The sequence below is a fragment of the Leuresthes tenuis genome, unplaced genomic scaffold, assembly GCF_036924035.1.
Source record: "Leuresthes tenuis unplaced genomic scaffold, fLeuTen1.0.hap1 SCAF_17, whole genome shotgun sequence".
In the NCBI taxonomy this organism is placed as follows: domain Eukaryota; kingdom Metazoa; phylum Chordata; class Actinopteri; order Atheriniformes; family Atherinopsidae; genus Leuresthes; species Leuresthes tenuis.
Genome location: NW_027325371.1, coordinates 17,798,187 through 17,819,436, shown reverse-complemented (window position 1 = coordinate 17,819,436; position 21,250 = coordinate 17,798,187). Strand labels below are relative to the sequence as shown.

At 41.6% G+C, this 21,250-nt stretch overlaps 1 protein-coding gene across 2 annotated transcripts; it reads right to left on the bottom strand.

The window, feature by feature from the left end:
• Nucleotides 1-16,970: 16,970 nt before the first annotated feature.
• Nucleotides 16,971-20,641, bottom strand: desi1a (desumoylating isopeptidase 1a). Of its 2 annotated transcripts, none has more exons than XM_072368910.1 (6): nucleotides 20,474-20,641; nucleotides 20,126-20,147; nucleotides 19,663-19,732; nucleotides 19,411-19,520; nucleotides 19,149-19,271; nucleotides 16,971-17,697 (listed from the first exon to the last, which is right to left on the bottom strand). In XM_072368910.1, exons 1-6 carry the CDS (start codon nucleotides 20,562-20,564, stop codon nucleotides 17,607-17,609), a joined length of 507 nt encoding a protein of 168 aa, XP_072225011.1. In that variant the 5' UTR covers nucleotides 20,565-20,641; the 3' UTR covers nucleotides 16,971-17,606. The 2 variants fall into 2 exon arrangements, with proteins under 2 accessions (XP_072225011.1, XP_072225012.1); XM_072368911.1 differs by lacking the exon at nucleotides 16,971-17,697 and adding an exon at nucleotides 17,730-19,085 and having other exon boundaries at nucleotides 19,117-19,271.
• Nucleotides 20,642-21,250: the final 609 nt, after the last annotated feature.

Genomic DNA, 21,250 nt, shown 5'->3' with positions numbered 1-21,250 from the left:
GGACCTGTCCCTGGGTGGAGTCTTGGGTTCCTGTTTTTCGGTCAGCTCACATGCTCCTCATCGGTCTCATCTACAGCCAGTATTTAAGGACCGGCTCCAGCACCCAGTCTCCATCAGACTGTCTGCCTCTCTTGAGTGGTAATCAGGCTCTTTCCTCGCCCAATTTATCCCTGTTTTCCAGTGTTTCCTGTGTGGCTTAAGAGCAGTTCATTTACCAGAATTGCTCACCTGTTTCCGTCAAGCTGGTGCGTTCCTTCTGTAATTCCCCCTTGGAACACACACATCTCCAATTTGCCTGTCTCCCAACCCTCCTATGACCTCAGTTACAGCCAAAGAACGAACCAGAGCCTCCCTGTGAGTTCTCCTATAAGTAAGCATTCTCTCCTGCAATGTTAAACAAACTTTGGACCATCTTTTTGGAATCTCTACTGAAGGACTTATCTGGACTAACCCGGAGGGGTGGGATGGTCCAGATGTGTCAATAAATCTGTTGAACTGTGAAACAATTTGTTTTGGATCTCACATTAGATCCCGCTTTCCATTATCGTTTTTGCGGCCTATGACAGCAAAACGTACCCCTCAAACTCGGCTGCACTTTGTTTTCCCATTGATCTTAAGCACAGAGTCTCAGAGCTTTTAGCTTTTAAGAGTTTCTTAATATGACAGGTTTTGGCGAGTTTGCATAACCAGATTAATATTCAAAAGACAGAAAAGGACATAACAGAGTGAAACAGTGATATTGAACAGGAGTAAAATAATACTGGGTCTCTCAGGTAAAAGCAGGAAGTTTTGGAGCCCCCTCCCTCCCACACCATAGGAAGTATTTTATTACAACATGATACAGGATTACCTAAATATCCATCTCTGAGGAACATAAAAAAAAAGTTCTTAAGTTCACCACTAAAAAAAAAAGTAAACGCTGGCATTTACATGACTTTTGAAGAAATTATGTCCCGATTGGAATCATAGCACATTAAATTTCTCAAAGCCAGACTACCAGTCCCTGATAATGTGGCTCGTTGTCAAAATACTATTATTAGTATTAATAAGTTCAGCTGGACATGCTCCACAGGAACCTTCACAGGCTTTGACCCAGAAGTAACAGAAGAAGAAAGAAGAGATAGCGTTCATCTCATTGGTCAGATGATAACAATAATAATGAAAAGGAATAAATCGCTTAAACCAGCTCACAGGTTATTGTGATCAATGCTAACAAAATCTGGAAAATGAACCTCGTTTGACACTCTAAGTGCTGTCTCATTATTATTTCCTCACATCTAATTCAAAAAAACTTTGCAATTCAGTGAGAAGTTTACTGAACAGCACAATACAAATCTTGAGTGAGCAATCAAATTGTGGTCATAATTGAACCCTGCCACTCTCCATTGCTACTCTTGACTTTGAACCAACATTACTGTCTGTCACCGTAGCTGCAGCAGGCATTTTTACACTCAATTACTACCATTTATCTGCATCATCTGAAGCTTTTATGTTGCTTCTCTGCAATGTCCCACAGAGATTCACTCCAACAGCTCTGAAATACAGAGTGAAGTGAATGACGGGATAAATGGATACGTAAAAAATTGTCTTTATTTTTCAGTCCAATACGATACTGAAGCATACAGATGCTTCTGTAACGCTTACTGATGTTGAAAGTTTGTGGCACCAATTCAACAGGTTTGAGCTGTGCAAAGGTGAGAACAAATCAGCTTTTAGACTGTAAAGTTCTGAGCCAACAGTATTCTTTAACCGCCACATTCGTTTAAACACGGATATGAGGCATCCCGCACGAAACATACACAGATCTACATGAATATGTAACTCGTGTTCACCAGATGGCCAGAAAAACAACTCAGCATAAATGCTAATGTCGGCGATGATTTATTAATGCTGTTTGCACAGCTGTTGGCGCCAAGTGGTTGAAAAACAGAGTGATTATGTATTCAACATCAGCTTGTATTTTTATTGCGTGTGGTCATAACACTATAACAGAAGCAAGTGTAACAAAGAGCAGGACAATCAGGAGGTGTCAGTGACTCTAAGTGGTTTGAACATCCCAGAGAAAAAAGGTGTCCTGAGCAAAGAGAAAAACCTGGTCCAAGTGTGAGTTGAATTACTCAGTGATGTCATCCAACGTGTCGTGCATTTCTGGTTTGGTTTCCCTACTGAACAGTAGGTTTGAAGTGCTTCAATCAAGGAGAATGGAAAAAGGTACTCCTGCATCAGCTTGCATCATCATTAGAAATAGCGCTCACATTATTGTGAGTTTCCTTTAGTTCCAAAAGAAAAAAAAAGGTTCGGCAGAATTGTAGCCTTGACACTCACATTTCTCACCTGGCACGGGTTACCTCTGCTCCCTTGACACTCACTTCACACGTGTAAGAGTGCAGGAAACCGGCAAAATTAAGTGTAACGACACTTTCCAGGTGGTGTTTTCCAGAATGATTATAGAACAAAAAGGGTAAGTGTCTTATTTAATGCCACAAAAGATTGCATTTACATAAAGATTTATCAAGTACCGTTGCTCTGATTTCCCATTCAGGTCCCACCTTTTAATCACTCATACTTGCACCTGTGAGCGGCTGGATTAGTTTGTTACACACAGAATTTGACATTATTGGCCTGCCTTTCCCTCTGTGCAGTAATGCACAATTTCATTCACCTCAGCGCAAATCAATTCAGTCTGTCTTTGCGATTGCTGAATGAGTAACAGTAATGCTATTCAGCATTGGTTTAGAGACTAAATTAATCTTATCCTCTCTCCCTGTTGAGGAATGGAGACTGAAGATTGGAATCACGTTCAGAGCTAGTGAATAATATGCTAGAGTATAAGATGATCATCATATTACTAGGGCTTGAAGAAACAGTAATGGGGGGGGGGTGTTGACAATTTACTACCTACTAATGTGGCCATCATCTTGTTAGCTTGTAGATTTTTCATATGTTGTAGTTAGAAGCTAAACTAACTGATAAAGAAATGTGGCTCTGTGCTCTGGAGCCCATGGAGGTGAAAAGTTGCCCAAGCTGCTGAACATAATGGAAGATGTTACCTACACCCTCAACACAACATCGTGCCGAAACAGAATGGCATCAATCAGAGGCTTCTTCAGCCCCAATGCAAAATCGGACCAGTGCAGTGCAGAAAGTCCTCCCTGCCCTTATATTTTCTTTGACTTTTTTATCTTTTTAGACACTTTGAATCCACAATATCATTATTTTCTCATTGCATCGTGGTTTGGTACAAAAGCAGCATCCATTAAAGGCTGAGTCTTCCAGGAGCAAAGATGACCAGAGGGATCCTCGGTTTGCCAACAAATACATAAGATAATCACAAAAATGTTTGTGCCAGCTGAGGTGTCCCTGAGCAAGGCACCATACCCCAATGCTCCCCGGGCGCTGAAAAAGGCAGCCCACCGCTCCAGGATATATGGCATCTGTCTCCATGAGTGTTTGACCCTGTGCCTGTGTGTGTTCAACAGGTGCCAACCTGGATGGGTTAAATGCAGAGGAATAATTTCATGTATCTACATGGCAATAAAGTCGTAATCTTATTCAAGAAGCATCATTCATTAGTAGCTGATTAAACCACATGGGCGATTAAGCTGGGAAAACTCAAAGAGGTACAGTCACAAATGTCACATGGAACTTTGAAAACAATTCTTTTGTTAACCTTGTCCAGAGAGGCGTTGAGAGGCAGGACAGACTGTCATCAGTTACAAGTGCTAAAAGCAGAGCTCTGTGTTGGTATGCTGTAGTATTTTGTCATTTTTGGGAATGGAAGCATTAAAACATTAAAACAGGGTTCCTTGAGATTCTAGCAACATATGTTACCTTCAAGATGACAAACTACTTGAAAGATCAACGTATTAATCCTCAGGACTCTTTCTCTCTTCTTTGCTTATCAATGAGTGTCTGCTTGTGTACCTGTGAGTGTGTGCGTGGATAAGCTGAGAGGGTGAGTGGCTGTTGTTTTGAGGTCAGGTTTGGAGGATCTGACTGCTGCAATTAGCTGAGTTTGGCTCCAATTAAATCAACAACACTTGACAGCAATACAAAGTCAGAGATATTGCAGCTCAGTGCGTTGCGCCATCCCTGCCTCTTTGTTATTCTGTCCCATCCTCTGCCTCTCTCTGAGAAGAAGTATGAAATCACGCGGGTTGTTAAAGGCTTCAGGAAGGTGTAACGAATTGCCACAATAGATACGGCAAAATGACAAATGTCTGTGGAAATGTGCAGAACAATGAAAAGCACACCCTATGTGTGGAGAGCACAGCATAAATGCCAACAGTTTGAACACGGTACAAAGATCTGAATCCAAATGCTGGCTGTGTTTATTTATGTATGTAAGTATCCGTCCCCTCAGGTCTGTTTCTTTGTGCGTCTCTATTTTGTTTGTGTCTCTGTCTTCTCATTCTCTTGACTCATCTCTTTTTCTTCTGTGTGCCTCTGTATCTTTTGCTCACTGAGTTGTCACCATGTTGCTCAGGGCTTTTCAGCTCCTAAGTAAAATCAGCTGCACAGCAAAGGCTCGGCTCTCTGTGGCTCTCTGTCTGCACGCTCGCATCTGAGAAAATGTCCAAACTGTCCGTGGAACCAGTTGCTAAATTTATACGTTTTGAATCGCTGCACCACAGTTTCAGTCGCCTTATTCAGCTGTCAGAACTGACTGTCTCGACTGCAGACTTGTTTCGTAATAAAGACCCTGTCAAGCCTAATGGCCCCCCCATCCCCTCTACATGTTGTCTTTTAATGTCTCGGATTAAAAGACGGATGCTGTTACGTCAGAGCGATTGCCAAACAGATCGTGAAAGACGATAACATGAAATTTATAACGCGAACTGTAATGCGTAAGACTTAAAGTCATGCGTGGCTGTGGTGTGTTTTGGGTCCGAGTCTGAGGTGGGCTGAGCAGGTGTTCCTGAGAGCCTCGGGTGGAGCCTGCTTTGCTCCTTCCACCACACCTGCTCCTCATCATTCCTCATTAAGACGGCCTTATAGGAGCTGCAGGAGCAACCAGTCTTCGCCAGCTTGTCTCACTAACTTAGTGGTAAATCGGGTCACACTATGGTCGATCATAGTGTCCTACTGGTGCTTTTGACTAACTCCTGTCCTCTCAGCTTCTGCCTGCCTTGACCAATTGTTCCTACGCCTTGGTTCCCTGGTTCCAACCAGTAGTCTGGACATCCCCGTCAGCCACATATCCACACCTACCTGCCCACTTAGCCTCAGCTCGGACTCCTTCTCTCACTAAGTAAGCACTATTTACTCCTCTCTTTGATAATTCATCTCCTCCCGTCTGCAGAATCCTCCCGTGCCTGGAAATCTCCACCACTAAGCATTACTCAGTTTAATAAACATTTGCCTTTTATTCCTTCTGGTCTTTGTTGGAGTTTATGTCCCGACGGCTTGAGCTGAAGCCATGACATTAAGACAAACTGCGGCAGCCTCCGTTTGTTGCTGGATGTTTTCCTTGGATACATCCGTCTCTCTTATGTGGATTTCGGACGTGTCCGATGTGACGACCAAAGGTCATCTGGCTAATGCTGTTGTGGGTTTTTAGATCCTGAAGTGACGTGCACAGGACGGATCAGACTTGGAACCTAAAGACGTTATGCGTCTCTAGTGCGTTCAGATCCTGGAAACTAGTCTAATTTTTCAGCCCTTGTTTACTTTTGTCGGTTTATTTTTTTGTAAATGCAACAGCTGTATTTGTGTGTGTGTTGCTGGACACATGGCTTTCCTTGTTGGAAAGACCTTCAGTAGGACGCATGGCAGTGGAACAGCATGAACACAAGACTTTAAATGAAAATTCTCTGGGTTCAGTTTCACCAATTATTAATTTTATTTTTTTTACTCCTGTTGGTATCATCACCTCTGCCCGTGGAACAAGTTGTCGCCCTAGTAACCAGCCCAGCTAGTTTCCCAGAACAAGTCTTCCATCAAAAGAACCAACGGGCCCTTAAATGCAACTGAATGCATCCTCTAAGCTACCATATCATCTAAATAGCATCCCTTGCTTTGGGTTGGAAATCAAAACTTCCAGCTGAATAGTTGAAATAGTTGTTTGGAGACGCAGTTTTTGTTAGGGAAGAATGTTTTTTTTGTTGTTGTTTTTACTTTTGTCAGACTGACTGAGAATGATCCCTTATTCATTACTGTTGGGTGCATGTCATTCTTGGGTCCAGGTGGTTTACTGCTGAGGTAGGATTGTGGTTCACAGGAAGCTGCTTATTTGAGATTCTTGTATACAATTTTAAATGCAGCCAGACTTATTGAAAGGAAAATAAATCAAGCCCTTGTCCAAAGGGCACAGATATTCTCAAAAGCTGTCTGACGTTACAATTAAAGTTTCTGTCTTTTGATGCTTTTTACCCTCTTGTGTAGGTGCACTTCTTCATCAGTTATCTGTCAGCCTCTTAAAACGTGGAACATATTCAAACACGAGGGAAGTAGCTGTCTCTCATTGCAGCAAAGTTTGGCACCCAGTCATTTATCCTCATCATCCTTTGTCCTCTCCACCTTTCTTCCTCAGTCTTCTTTAAGTATTATTCCAGGTTTTGTTCCATAGAGTCTTTAACCTTTTCAACTTGACAGCTAGAGTAACTCCTTGAATGTTCTCCCAAAGGTCAAAAAGCACAGCTTGCCTGAACAGTCAAACAGTGCACTTTTAATCCTCACCGCCCCTCCTGTAATTGCCGTGCACTACTTATCAGTATGTCGCCCTGGCTTCAGCCTGAGCCAGGTTTGCAGCAGTCGTCCTTTTATTTCACTGCTGACCTGGTTAACCTCTTCCTGTCAGCGAGCTGTCGCATGTCATGACCTCTTCTATCCGGTAGACGGATTCCCCTGCTCACCTCAACCCACCTGTAAGTGAAACAGAGGTCACTGCTATCTTCATCAAGTCAGAGGTCACTGCTTTATAACTGAACACAGGCCCAGCGAGTTTTGAACATCTTGACCGGGCCTCCGGTCAAAGCTTTGAGAATGCAGTGGCTGTTGCTGCAGAATGGAAAGACTGCTTTCTCTGAGTGAGCATGACAATACAAGTGGTTTGGACAAAAACAAGGCAAGTATTTACCCTGTGTGTGTATATGCAGTACAGTGTCACGGTGGAACTTTGATTGGGAGTGGATAGAAATGTACGCTTAGCCTCAAACTCCTAACAAGACCTGTAATGGCTAGGTTTATAAATATGAAATAAATACATTTTATACTGAATTATCTAAAATTGGAACATGAATACATTGTGTTTCTCTACTGTTTTCTATCAGTCTTCCATCCTGATACAGGTCCATCCATCCATTGTCTATACCCGCTTAATCCATCAGTCCGGACGTGGGGGGGCTGGAGCCTATCTCAGCGGTTATCGGAAATCAAACTGAATACATACAATACATGCAGGCGGAATTCGACTTCCAGTGGTGCTATCTGCTTGTGTTAGTCTGACATTGACTAAATCAATTTAGTGTGTTTTTTTCTGTCTTATTTCCTGTTTCTTCTTTATCCGTTCTCCAATTTGTTGATCTATTTCTCCCTTCGTTTAGGGCCAGCATCACAAGCCACTGCTTCAACGCTGCTTTTCAGCAGCACCGAACTGTGGCATCTCTTTACAAATGCGTACATTTCTTCCAAAGTATATACCAAGTTAAAAAAAAAAAAATATGAAAATGTGCTTAAAAAGGTTCCTAAATGCTTTGTTGTCATGAGGGTCCATGAGGTTATAATATATACCATTGTCAGCAAATTAACGTTCTACATTATGTATTTAATACACACAAAGAGACGCTTTCTTAATTTGATGTAAATCCATACTGAGCAGATGTTCAGTGCTCTGATTTTGCCCTTAGAGGAAATATTTTAAATATTCCAAGTGTTTCTTAAAGTGCTCTTATAATGATCAAAAGTTGATGTATCCTTAAGTTCAACCTAGTAGGAGCACAAAGGCACACAAGGATGCAAGCAGACTTAGGCACATGACCTCTCCAGTGTGCAAACATCTACCAGATGGGACGACTGAAGGGCATTCCAGGAAAGAGAAAAATGGTGAGCAGAGGGTCACGAGGACACTTTACATGTGTCTGTATATTTATGCAAGGACATGGCACATATCCTGACACAGACAAGCAGCGCACAGATGCCGTTGACCCATGTGATTTGAAAACTTTGACCTGGCCAGCTGGTGGGCCGTCTCTAGCTGGTTGCTTGTGGTGGGAGATGACAACTTGGATGTGGAAAAGGAAAAAGGTGGAAGAACAGAAAGGTGTAGTATCAGAATAACAGTGAATGGGGGAAAAACAGTGACACACAGTAATGCAAAAAAGCCCTAAGAAGCTGACAAAAACCCAGTGAAATTCTGTTGGTGAAATGATTATTCTTTGAATAAGTGCATTTCTAAAGTTCTATTGAACAACATGGCATAATAGCTGAGAAGTCGATGGGTATTTCAGCCAGAAACAAAATGGATGATGGAAAATGATTGAGGTTAAAGACCAGGCTCAAGGAAGTCAGATGAGGAGGTGAAGAGAGAAATGAGAAGAGGGTGGGGAAGCTGGAGAGGTGCACTCAAGCAAAAACTCTCTAGGTAATCAAGAAAGCTGAGCGAGTGAATTATGATGAAGGGGATGAAAAGGGGGGGGTGTTAAGGCAAGTAGTGGAGAGGAAGGAGAGTATGTTCTGGGGAAAAACAGCTGTGAAATAAAAGTGCAGTACGTTAAGCACGTGTGAGGTAAGAGAAGCTGGGTGACTAAAAGATACCAAGAATGAAGAAATGATAGATGAGCTGAGCTTGGGGAGAGGGAGATTGATATCTGAAGGGTAAAGATATAAATGGAGATGGGTTGTCAAGAGAAAAGAGGGTGAAAAGAAGCAGAAAGGCTGCCGCCAGAAATTGACATTCATTCAGACTGACACTTACAGCAGAGATGAATCCATGTCTGAGCGAGCATGACTGGACAAGAATAATCATCACACTTACTGATGTGGCTTACAACAAGAACCAGACTCCCCTGAGACTGAACCTAATTTCACGTGGAGGCAACTGTAGTTATGGCGCAAGAAAGTGTGCGCTTGTGAGCAGTTTATATTTTAACAGATTATTTCAACATCGCGCAAACTTATCTCACAGCATCAGCTAAGATGCAGTGGGAATCCACTTTAACATCGCATATCTTGCTGGGGTTGTAACGCTTTAGAGAGACTGGTTTGCATGTGATGTCATTAGACATTAGTCCCTCCTGGACCTGTTGCCTCCGCAACCCAACCTCGAATCAGAAGGAGATAATGGATGGATTGATATTCCCAATCCCATGGGTGGTGGTGGTCATATTGAATATTGTTCAAGTGCTTTAGGCATGTAGAACAGTTACAAAGGTCCCTTGTATTTGGTGTGTCTCAGACAAAAGTAGACATTCTGTCACATTGGAGCTTTTGCGACGCATAGTGTGCTTTTCAAATGTTAAAATTTGAAAATGAGATTTGGGATTGGCTTCCGGCAACACGCCAGCTCAGAACCACAGTTACCTTAAAGGTAAGAACTTGACTCTGCTAGTATGGACTGCATTAATTATAGTGGTAACCTTCAAAGAATGTACATGTATCCCTTAATTATGCATATCATTTTTAAATGAATCATTAAGCCCCGGTTCCCTCAGCAGAGTCTTGATGGGAGCTTACAAGAATGTAGCTTTTAAGCTCTTACCTGTTTAAAAGCAGCCCTCCTTCCTCTGCTCCTCACTTTCGTTCAACCCCTCAGACACCAACACACACATATGGGTTCTAAGAAAATCTCTGGATGATCTCTTGACATTTAAATCTGCTTTTTGTTTATCTAGTTTTAAAATCAAAATTGAATTCCACCTTGCCTCAACTGTGGTACACACATTCATGGCTTTCATTGTTTGAATCCTTCTTTCTTTCAGATTAGTGCTAATCAACGTGAACATATGGGTCTTACCCTTTAAGTGAAACTTGAGATCTTGTGATTACAAGAGGCATTAGGTGTGCCCTGAAAATATTTGAACTGTGTCACATGTCACTCTGCTAACCTGCTCACTTATAACAAACTGTGTGGTGAAAACGGTGAATGTTGGTTGGAGTCTTTGTCACCGTGATTTTGCTGACAAATCCTGCTGTCAAGTGCGGCCACACATGCAGACTTTGGCTTTTCAGACTTTGTTTTGTAAAGCCCCACCCCCCACCAGCTATTCATTGTTTTCTGTTGGCTATTGTTTGAGATTTGAGCACAGATCTTCCTTTGAATATAATCCTTGTATAGTTTGTTTATTTTTTTAAGTGACTATGAAAAAGGTAAACAAAGGATACTGCCACTGGAACCGTCCTGTTGCCTTCGAGTCCCTTCAGAATTGCTGCATTTGTGTCCTGTTGGAAACCTGTCTCTCGCTTAAAAGTACTTTTAAAACAACACCTACATTGGAGTCTTCTTATATCCCGGAAGATGTTAATACAGCATCGCTATACTTGTAAAAATGTTTTGGGTGTAACACTCAAGTAGTCATTTTTTAGGAGTGTTTTGCAGGTAAACAGTTGGATATTTTCCTGAGGAGACTGAATACTGGCTTTTAAAATGCTAACTGCTAATTAGCCTGCACGGAAATGCAGTTATTCCATTTAATACCAGTATAGTGTAATACACATCATGTATTGTGGTAGACAAATACTGGCAGGGTTCTAATATTAAAAAATTAAATTCATTTCTTTTTAAAATCTTATGTAAAAGGAACTGTGCACAGCTCAAACCAGAGCTATGTAGGCTATAAGAAGAAGCCAAGTCACCCCTATTTGTCAGGGAGGCATGTCTCACCACAGCAGGAGGGTTGATGTGACTCACCAGGTTTAGTCACAGAGGTACTGCCACGCTAACAACTTTGACCAAGCATGACAGTACCCTTGAAGAAAGAGAGAAGGTTAATGTTTGTCAAATGTCACATGCACATTCATAATTTTGCTACTCGCTGCGCTGATTCAGCTGTTTCGCCAAAGGGAGAGACAGTCTTGGCTCGTATGCACTTCTTGTCCTTTTCTCTTTTAGGAGTGCTGGTCAAGAGGCCATAGATCAAGTCTTCTACACATCTGCTAAGCTCCAATGTGAAGTATCCAACGTCCGGGAAAATGATGCCTTCCTTGATATCATGAGTTGTAATGTAGAGGATAGTCGACAAGCTGTCAGCAGAATGAAGAAACTGTTTGGTGCCGCAGATGACTGTGGAGTGATTAACTTTAATTATTGTTGTTGTTCATATTAGCAGTCATTAGTTATGGTCCATTTACTGTGAAAAGTACATTATCCAGACGAATATCAAGAGCACTGGGTCACAAAACACTTCCAGCACATTTAGACTCGTTAAGCATCGTCACACATCAGTGTGGTTATTTGTCAAAATCAGCTGAATAACAATATTTGCCTTTTTGTGCAACTCCTTTCAGCTTCAGTACATGTTCACTGCAATATCTAGTCATTACACGGTTGAATTTTCTTTAAAATGATTAATCAATGGATTCTTAAAGATCTGCTTGCTATTGATTTGAAGTTTGGATTGACTATGAATGTGAATCGTATGCATGGGTCTATAATTCTATGTCTCATTTCAAGACTCAGATGCATGTAAGAATTTGGTGACTCGGTGCAGAAGTTGATCATGCTGTGGAAACCGAGTGGACAGAGCAAGGGTCCAGTTGAACACTCTTCGTTTTAAGAAAGCTTCTAAGTGAGTTAAGGGACTCGGAAGTATCTCAGTGGCAGCCATGATAAGAATTCTCTAAATGCATAAGAAAGGAGCTTCGGTGGCACCTCTATTATCTCCTTCATCATAGGAAACATTTGAGCATCCTCAATAAAAGGAAAGGAGCTCATTCTGCACCTCACTTCCTCACGGCTGCAACATTCAAAGACATCTGATTATTTTCATCAAGTCACACTGACTGGAATTCATGTATATAAATGTAAACAGGAAGTAATGTGAACATTCTATGACAGCAGCTTCTTTCTCTTTGTATCTTATTCGTTCCTTTGTCGAATTACTGACATTAATAATGCAGGTATATTTCATCCTATTACATGGTCATTTCTTTCCTAAGTCATCAAGGAGTCCCATTACTTTTTTTCTTAACCTTGGGACGTTTTCCGACGAGGTCAAGGAAAAGTGCGATTGAAAAAATTGTAGGAGGTATTTTCTCTGACTATTTGACCATATCTCTTCCACCTTTGTTAGGGCAACATCTGAACTGCTTTCCAGCATCCCTCCTCATCCTCACCTCCTCCTCTTCATACTTGTGTCCCTGCTGGACCAGACACACACTCGGCCTGTCGACAGCCAGAGCAGAAGATGTACTGTCGTAAGTGCATCCCCTTGCACATGAGGAATTCCTTGTGTTTGAGCTGCAGGCTCCACAAATGGCCGCCAACACACAGACCGCACACTCAGGCAGGTTACAGGGACAGATTAGACAGTGAGTAGAAGGGAGGGATGAGGTGCCATTTGGATATCATCATTAATAAGAAATACTTCAAAATCAGACTACTCTGAGGCTCTGCTGATCAACAAATGTAATAACTGCCAAGTGACTAATTAAAAAATAATCACTCGAATGAGGTTTATTAATAAAACGTGTCACAGAAAGATTAAAATAGTCAGACGTGTGATCATTCGATTAAATTATACGCTACACGTTTTCCAAATCTGTTCGTACTGTAAAGAAATCAAAGCAGCTCTCTGGCTGTCTCTACAGTGAAGGTGAATACTGCCACCTGGTGGACAGATGGCACTTTGACTGCTTGTTCTTGCATGTTTTTTTCAAGAAAATTGTTCAGTTGTACATATCTGAGAGCCTTTAGGATTGTCAATTTAACTTATGGTACGAGGAGAATGGGTGGTTTCAATCAATAGCAGACAATCAGGTGTAAGTATATAGAGAAAGGACTCAGTCTGATCTTCAGAAATGACAAAACCTGTTCCTTAGGGTTAGACTCCACTGATTGGACAGGTTGTGTTTAAATGGATGAAGATTCAAGAGTATTGTTACCCTTCCCAGGAGCAGCCGACCACCAACGATCACTCTAAGAGCAGTTGTGTAACAGTCTACAAGGGTCTAAAAGGAACTTTGAAACAACTAAAAGCCTCTTTTACATTTGTAAATGTTACCGTTTACAAGTCCCCTGTCAGGAGCCCTGAACAACAATGGTGTGTATGAAAGAGCTACAGAGAAAAAGATGCTGCCCAAGTGTTATTGTAAAAATCCTCAGTGTTTGGACAAGAGGAAAATTGGTTTAACACTGAATTCCACATTTCAACCTATCCCATCTATAAAACATGGTGGCGACAGTATCATGGTTCAGGCTTGGTTTTCTGAGCAATTCATTCTGAAACACAAGATAAAATGTCTGTGAAAGGGGGTCTTACAGCAACATCCCCCAACCCACAAGTAGTTCGACCACAGAAATGGTTTAAGAAGTTTTGGAATCCCACCAGATCTGACCAACACAAACTAAACAAAGATCATTTTATTTAAAGCCCTACTTCTCTAAATAGCAAGATTTCAATCTCTGAGTGAACAGGCACCAGCTTCTGGCGGTGGGAGGAGATGTGGGCACATTTGCATATTCATGAGCGACCTTTCACAAAATGACAAAGAAACCTGTAGTCCTAACCAAACTATTTAATCTTTTTTTTTTTCATTGCAAAAACGTCTAAATGTTCATTTTGAGGACACATATGACTTTTTAGGGGATTAACAACTGTTGGTGTCAGACTTTTATCAAAGTCTAAGTATAACAAGTCAGTCTGTACTGTTTAATTTCTTAATTTTCTTTGTCCTGTAAAATCTGTTGATACTTTAGGTCATACGTGTACAAAACAAATTCTTAAGGGTTCACAAACTTTCACGCGCCGTTGTGTAGAGAGTTCAGAACCAAAACCACATACTTTCAAATCTCCAGTGAATGTCTTTATTGTATACGTAGATTTACAAAATCAAAGCAGCTCTCTGGCTGTCTCTACAGTGAAGGTGAATACTGCCACCTGGTGGACAGATGGCACTTTGACTGCTTGTTCTTGCATGTTTTTTTCAAGAAAATTGTTCAGTTGTACATATCTGAGAGCCTTTAGGATTGTCAATTTAACTTATGGTACGAGGAGAATGGGTGGTTTCAATCAATAGCAGACAATCAGGTGTAAGTATATAGAGAAAGGACTCAGTCTGATCTTCAGAAATGACAAAACCTGTTCCTTAGGGTTAGACTCCACTGATTGGACAGGTTGTGTTTAAATGGATGAAGATTCAAGAGTATTGTTACCCTTCCCAGGAGCAGCCGACCACCAATGATCACTCTAAGAGCAGTTGTGTAACAGTCTACAATGGTCTAAAAGGAACTTTGAAACAACTAAAAGCCTCTTTTACATTTGTAAATGTTACCGTTTACAAGTCCCCTGTCAGGAGCCCTGAACAACAATGGTGTGTATGAAAGAGCTACAGAGAAAAAGATGCTGCCCAAGTGTTATTGTAAAAATCCTCAGTGTTTGGACAAGAGGAAAATTGGTTTAACACTGAATTCCACATTTCAACCTATCCCATCTATAAAACATGGTGGCGACAGTATCATGGTTCAGGCTTGATTTTCTGAGCAATTCATTCTGAAACACAAGATAAAATGTCTGTGAAAGGGGGTCTTACAGCAACATCCCCCAGCACACAAGTAGTTCTACCACAGAAATGGTTTAAGAAGTTTTGGAATCCCACCAGATCTGACCAACACAAACTAAACAAAGATCATTTTATTTAAAGCCCTACTTCTCTAAATAGCAAGATTTCAATCTCTGAGTGAACAGGCACCAGCTTCTGGCGGTGGGAGGAGATGTGGGCACATTTGCATATTCATGAGCGACCTTTCACAAAATGACAAAGAAACCTGTAGTCCTAACCAAACTATTTAATCTTTTTTTTTTTCATTGCAAAAACGTCTAAATGTTCATTTTGAGGACACATGACTTTTTAGGGGATTAACAACTGTTGGTGTCAGACTTTTATCAAAGTCTAAGTATAACAAGTCAGTCTGTACTGTTTAATTTCTTAATTTTCTTTGTCCTGTAAAATCTGTTGATACTTTAGGTCATACGTGTACAAAACAAATTCTTAAGGGTTCACAAACTTTCACGCGCCGTTGTGTAGAGAGTTCAGAACCAAAACCACATACTTTCAAATCTCCAGTGAATGTCTTTATTGTATACGTAGATTTACAAAAACAAAACAATTACACAAACAATGTGCATAAATATATCTGTCATAGTTATAGTAATTAAATTTGTAAATAATATCCATAAATACCTGTTGCATTTTGCAAATTCCACATTACAGCTAGCAGCAAGCAGCAAACATACATCAGAGCAACACAGGGTGACTTGTGCAATAATACATTTCAGTGGTCAAGGTTAGCATGTCAGTTAGGTGGACAGCAGAAGGCAAAATTACAGAACCCAAATTGTCCTGAGCTTCCTAGTCCTGTCCTGGTCCTAAACTCGAACCTAAAACCTGGAAAAGCTAGCAGAAGGAGAGGCCTACAGCAGGTGCAAAGGAGAAAGAGCCACGCCTCGAGCAACGGGAGCTGGTGATTTCTATGAAGGTAAAGCGTGTGCACGGCTTCTTTTATGGCAGAAGATCACAAAGAAATTTATGCTGGTTTCGTCACTCTGAGTTTCCCGGATGCTCCGGCGCTTCTTTCGTCCTTCGCTGTGTTTAAGCAGGGGAGACGCTTGATGAGGTTCACCGTGGTTTCTGTCAGTTTTGGTCAGATAAACACTAAAGCATGAGAGGGGGCTGCGTGTGTCTTACTGAAAGCAGACCGCTTTGAGTTCTTGTGGATGGCAGAGTGTAGTGTGCAATGCTCCGAGATTATAGGCTGTGCAGCTGGATCCAGATGTTCTTACATCTGGAGTAGTTTCAGCTGCACAGTTTAATGCTGTGCGCCGTCTGCTGCATGAATATTGTTAAAAAGCTCCTTACAACTAATTGACAGCAATTACTCGCCTCCTGGCCCTTTATACGCCATTAGATCCATAACACAGACTACAACTGAACTTAACAAGCGCTATATGATAACTACCAGGGTTGCAGAGATGGGTCGGATTACGTGACACCCTATTGTAGCTAAGCAGAGGGAAATGAAGGCACAGACATGCGTTGTATTTCAGACGCACTCTGGTGGTTGTTAAAGGACCCAAGCAGGCTGTTCAGAGTACAGGACTTTGCCGGTCATGAGGTCACCCTTACATTAAAGAACTCTGTGTATGGCCTGATGTTTAGAATGACCCACTTAGCATCTGAAACAAATTGGAGTCTTAAGTCTTAAATGTGTCCATATGAGAATATGTCCGAGTATCTCTTTCTGGAGCCGGTAACACAAGCCACGTGGCACCCGTGACAATGTTTGGTATACAACAGGACCTGTGGCACAGTTCACTTTGAGACAGTTTACAACAAACAGAGGAGGAAAAACTCAATCTGCTCAAATGCCGTCGGGCCAGATTCTCACCCTGCTCTGCTTGATTAATCTACAGACCTCTTCCATAAACAAATGGCTTTACTTTCATGTACTGAGAATGTATGGTGAACCGATCCCAGTCCTGCTCGAGAAGTACACACACAAGAGGAAAATAAACGCCTCGTTTCCACACAAGGGTGCGTTTGGTCCACAATTTCGCACATCTTCGGATGTCGGATCGAGTCGCATACAAACACATACGTGTGTGGAAAGAAAGTGTAGAACCTCGGTGCAAGTTAGGCATGGATCACCTGCTGTGTGCCGTATATAGTTAAAGATGGCGTTATAAGAATTCGACCACACCAGACGGAAAGGAAAAATCTGAGGTATTGATGGGGAACAATAACAAGAGACTACAAAAGAAAACACAGTGGAAACATGATTGACGTTAAAAAAGACCTTCCAAGAATCGGCCGTCCTCCCATCAACCTACATCCACTGAAATTCGATATGCTAAGGAAATCTCGGCCAAAGTGTGCACTCGGATAAAATCCACTGCAGTCGGTAGATGACTCTAAGCAGAGCATATGGCAACATATGATGAATTCTTTAATATGTCAGAAAAAAAAATGGAAATTACATAACTCGATACCTGCTGTAATACCAGAATCTGGGGAAAAAACTTCCTTTTTCGTGCTAAAGTTTCATTTCAAATTAAAGGAGACTTGTGCCTGAGAGCCAAAGCTGCAGCAGAACTCAGCCTGATGGCCCAATGTGCAGCAACTGCACTGTTTTTAACAAATATCAGGGTTTTCAAAATGTAAATCTCTGTCCAGCACTTCATCAAGTATACTGTATCCTTTAGCTTTTGATTTAAAAAATATGAGATAACCGGGTGCTGCGTTTGAAGTCAGAACGCACAAATCTGATAAGACAGGCAATGTTTTCCCTCCAAAGTTGGAGGCCATTCGTTTTGAATCAGCGATGCATTTGAAGGAAGAAAGCGGAAAAAAAAAAAAAAAAAGGGAAAATTAGTTGAGACTTTTTTCTTTTTTTTTCTTCTTACAGACTGACAACAGTGGAAGCGACCTGGAGAACACTCTGCTGCTGGCTCGGGTTAAATGCTTCTTCCCCTGTTGATGACGTTACCTCCCGGAGGGGCGATGTGAATGGAGTCAAGAATGGGCCGCAGGATCTGGCCGAACGGTCTGCAGATGGAACGGAAAGATTTGATTCGACATCTTAAGATGAATAAAAAGAAAGCAATTTCTCTTTTTCTTTCTTACTCCAACAAACTGGCTTACATCAAAGAAACAGTTTCCATTAGAATCTGACAATGAACACGAACAAGGGCTCTTTCAGGGTGATTCAATAAATATGCAGACTGTTGAACTCTCTTCATCCACCCCTCATGTCTCTATGTTCTTTATATCAAGCCAGACTTTCTCGTGATATTTTAAAGTTGTCTTGAGTTCTCCAGGCTTTCTGAAGGTATTTCAGTTTTTTTTTATATTGGCTGCATAGCTTTTTATTCATTTTCTCTCTATTCCTTCCCTTTTCTGAGGAGTGTTTTGAACACTGATCTGTGAATCATTCAGGCACAATGAACATAATTTGGCAAGTAACCCATTTTTAATTATATGTTTAACCACTGTGACACTTGCAGCCTGTCACAAAGACAGATAATTGAATGGATGAATCCTCCCCAGAGCTCGGACCTCAACAGTGCGGATCGCCTCGACAGAGAACGGAACAAAAGGGCAGCCGACGTCCAAAGAAGAGCTTTGGGATGTCCTTCAAGCAGCCTGGAGAACTATTCCTGAAGACTGCTTAAAGGCTTGTCTCAGAGGGTTCAGGCTGTGTTGAAGAATGAAGGCGCTCGTACCGAATATTCACTTTCAAGTTGTTTCGAATTATAAAACACCCTGTTTTTGCCTGGCGTTCTGCCACAGTCTCCCTCACACATGATTTGGCTCTGTGACAAACTTCACTGCCAGCTGAGAGGCACAAGATCTCCATTAACCCCATTCTGCCTCGAAAGGACAGTGTCAATCGGTCTTTCAAAGCGTGAGGTGCCCACGTTCGTGTCTCCATTTAAACATTTGACACGTTGTTGGCGTGCTTAGCTTCAAATTAAACGAAGGGAAGTGTTTATTAGCTTTTATCCACATTTCACAGCCTGTTTTTTATCTGGTTCACACAGTTTGAGCCCAGGCCTTTGCCATAACCGCAGGCAGGGCCGCCTGTCCTCGGTGAACTGAATTTGTGGTAAAACTTGTGTCTCTGGCCTTGTGATGAACAGAAATCAAAGAGGCTCTTCAAAACGGTTCAACAACAAATGGGTATTGTGCACATTGAAAGAAAAACTTCATTTCAGAAGCCCAATGTGTCCAGTTAGTGCATCTACAGTCGAGCCTGTGCGACAGCAGAGGGAAACCCGCTGGCACCCGTCTTCTAATAAAGCCTATGCTGCATGATAAACTTGTATATAATTACTACTGAGAGGTCATTTAATCCTCTCCAATGAAGGTGGGGAAGCGGGAGTGTTTTTTATCTGTCGGTGTCTGTGTCACCTGTGTCTTGCTCGGATTTTAAGGTGACACGGGCCACAGTGCTGGTGGCCACAGTCGTGCTTGACAAACTGGGTTTTTACACTCACGTGGACAGGACTTCAGACGGGAGGTCGGTGATGTAAGAAGGGATAGTCCTGCCCGTCAGGAACTGAGCCACCTCGTTGGTGAAAGTGTTGCAGTTGTGCTCAAACAGTCGATACCTGTCACCTCTGAGCAAAGAAAAAAAGAAATGGATAAAAAACAGCCCATCCTTTCATGCTTTTCCTCTGCGTTACGCTCAAAAACAACAGCAGCTTTCACGTAAGGCTAAAAGAGGGCAAACGAAGAGGTGCATGGTTATTAAAAGACCTGTATGTGCTTTCTCCAAGGGAGGACAGGTAATCCATGAAGATCTCGTCAGTCACCTCGGTCTCGCCCAGATCCACCACCGTGTCCGGAGGTCCCAGCATAGTCCCACCCTGGCAAACACGCAGAGAAGACGTCTCTCAAAACTGAAATATTTCAACGCAGCCACACAAAAGAGTGACCGGCTCTCTGATGGTTTTTTTTTTTACGGTACATCCAGAAACAGGAGTCCGGTCCATTTGTTATGTGTCTTACCGGTGGACAGCTGGAGATCCCTTCCCCTCCGAAGAAGAACTCATCACCATATGCTACAATAGCTGTGTGCCTGAAGGGAAAAGCACCGGGGTAAATCCAGGTCAGAACACTGGTGTTAAAACAGCTCAGTGGCTCTTTACTAAACAATAAACAAACATTAAACATGACAGCTTAGATAGACTGTGTTTAAAAGTAAAAATCAGGGCTTGATGAAATCAACTTTTATCCATGTGCGGCAGGTTATTTATTTACTGACAACTTTGACTATGACAATCTGATAACCTCTCACCGTAATTACTGTTTCAACTGAGGATTCTACAAAGAAGTGACATCGTAATGAGTCACGGTATATCACTGTGTGCTTTATAGATTATTTGATGCATGTATTATAGGAACAGAAACAGGACAGTCACTGACCTACATCTGACTGCAATGTACTCATGGCTGAGGGTGTCACACTTACCATATACCATCCAGTTGTTTACCTGCAACAGGAAAAAATAAATAAAACAAACAAGTAAGAAGAATAGAAGGCATCAAATAATCTGCAATGGCAGCCGTTCCAAACAGGAGGTTATAGCCCACATTATGAACATATGAACACCCATCAGTCTGATATTTCCATTAATTTGAGGCACGAATAAATCCAACGTGGCTAGATTTAAATAGCTTAACTCAATGTTGTCACGCTACTCCTGACAACAAACGTTCTGTGTTATATAGGCTAACATTGTACACGATTCCACATATTATTATCATCGTTGTCTCCAAGGCCACCGCATCGCTCTCTCTATATTTACTGACAACTTACCTAACATAATAGGACTGAGGTTGCGAGCCATTCCTCTTGACAAATCATAGATATAAAGTTGGACATTGTATCGCGTTGTGTTCTTGTCCATAATTTAGACTAACAATTACTTGTTTTTCTAGGAGCTAGCTACACTACGGACCTTTAAACGGCCGAGATCTACGTCGACGGTGATGTCATTGTGTCTAAATACAAGGGGAACTTCCGTCTCTGTTGTTTTCAAAATAAGACAAAACTGCATCGATAAGCATTAACGAGACATCGTTTTTTAAATAAGTAGCTTTAATTTGAAGGGAAATCGTATTGCTTCCGGTTTCGCGCGAGCGATCCGAATGACTTGACAAAATTTGATAACAGCTTACTACTGGTGACTGTCAAAGTTGTCACGGGTTTGTTTAGGTATGATAAGCGGTATAGCAATTCACACAAAGAAAGTCTGTTATGAAAGTGTAATATTATTACACTTTATTATTACACTATTTATTATGAAAGTGTAATATTATTACACTTTCAAAGCGCATTTGTCCGGAGACTTGTGACAATTCTGTTGAAAAGGAGAAACACGCTCCATTAGACGGAATGTAAAACCAGCATGTTATAAAACGCCACCACAAAGTAAAACACACGCATTGTAGAAACACAACAAAGCAAAAAGAAAACAAAACAAAAAAACATTTCATAAAGCATAACAAAGCGGCATATACACGGCAAAGGTACAAAGAACAAAAGCATTATAAAACAGATTTCGCGAAACCAAACCAAACATCTGTTTTCATG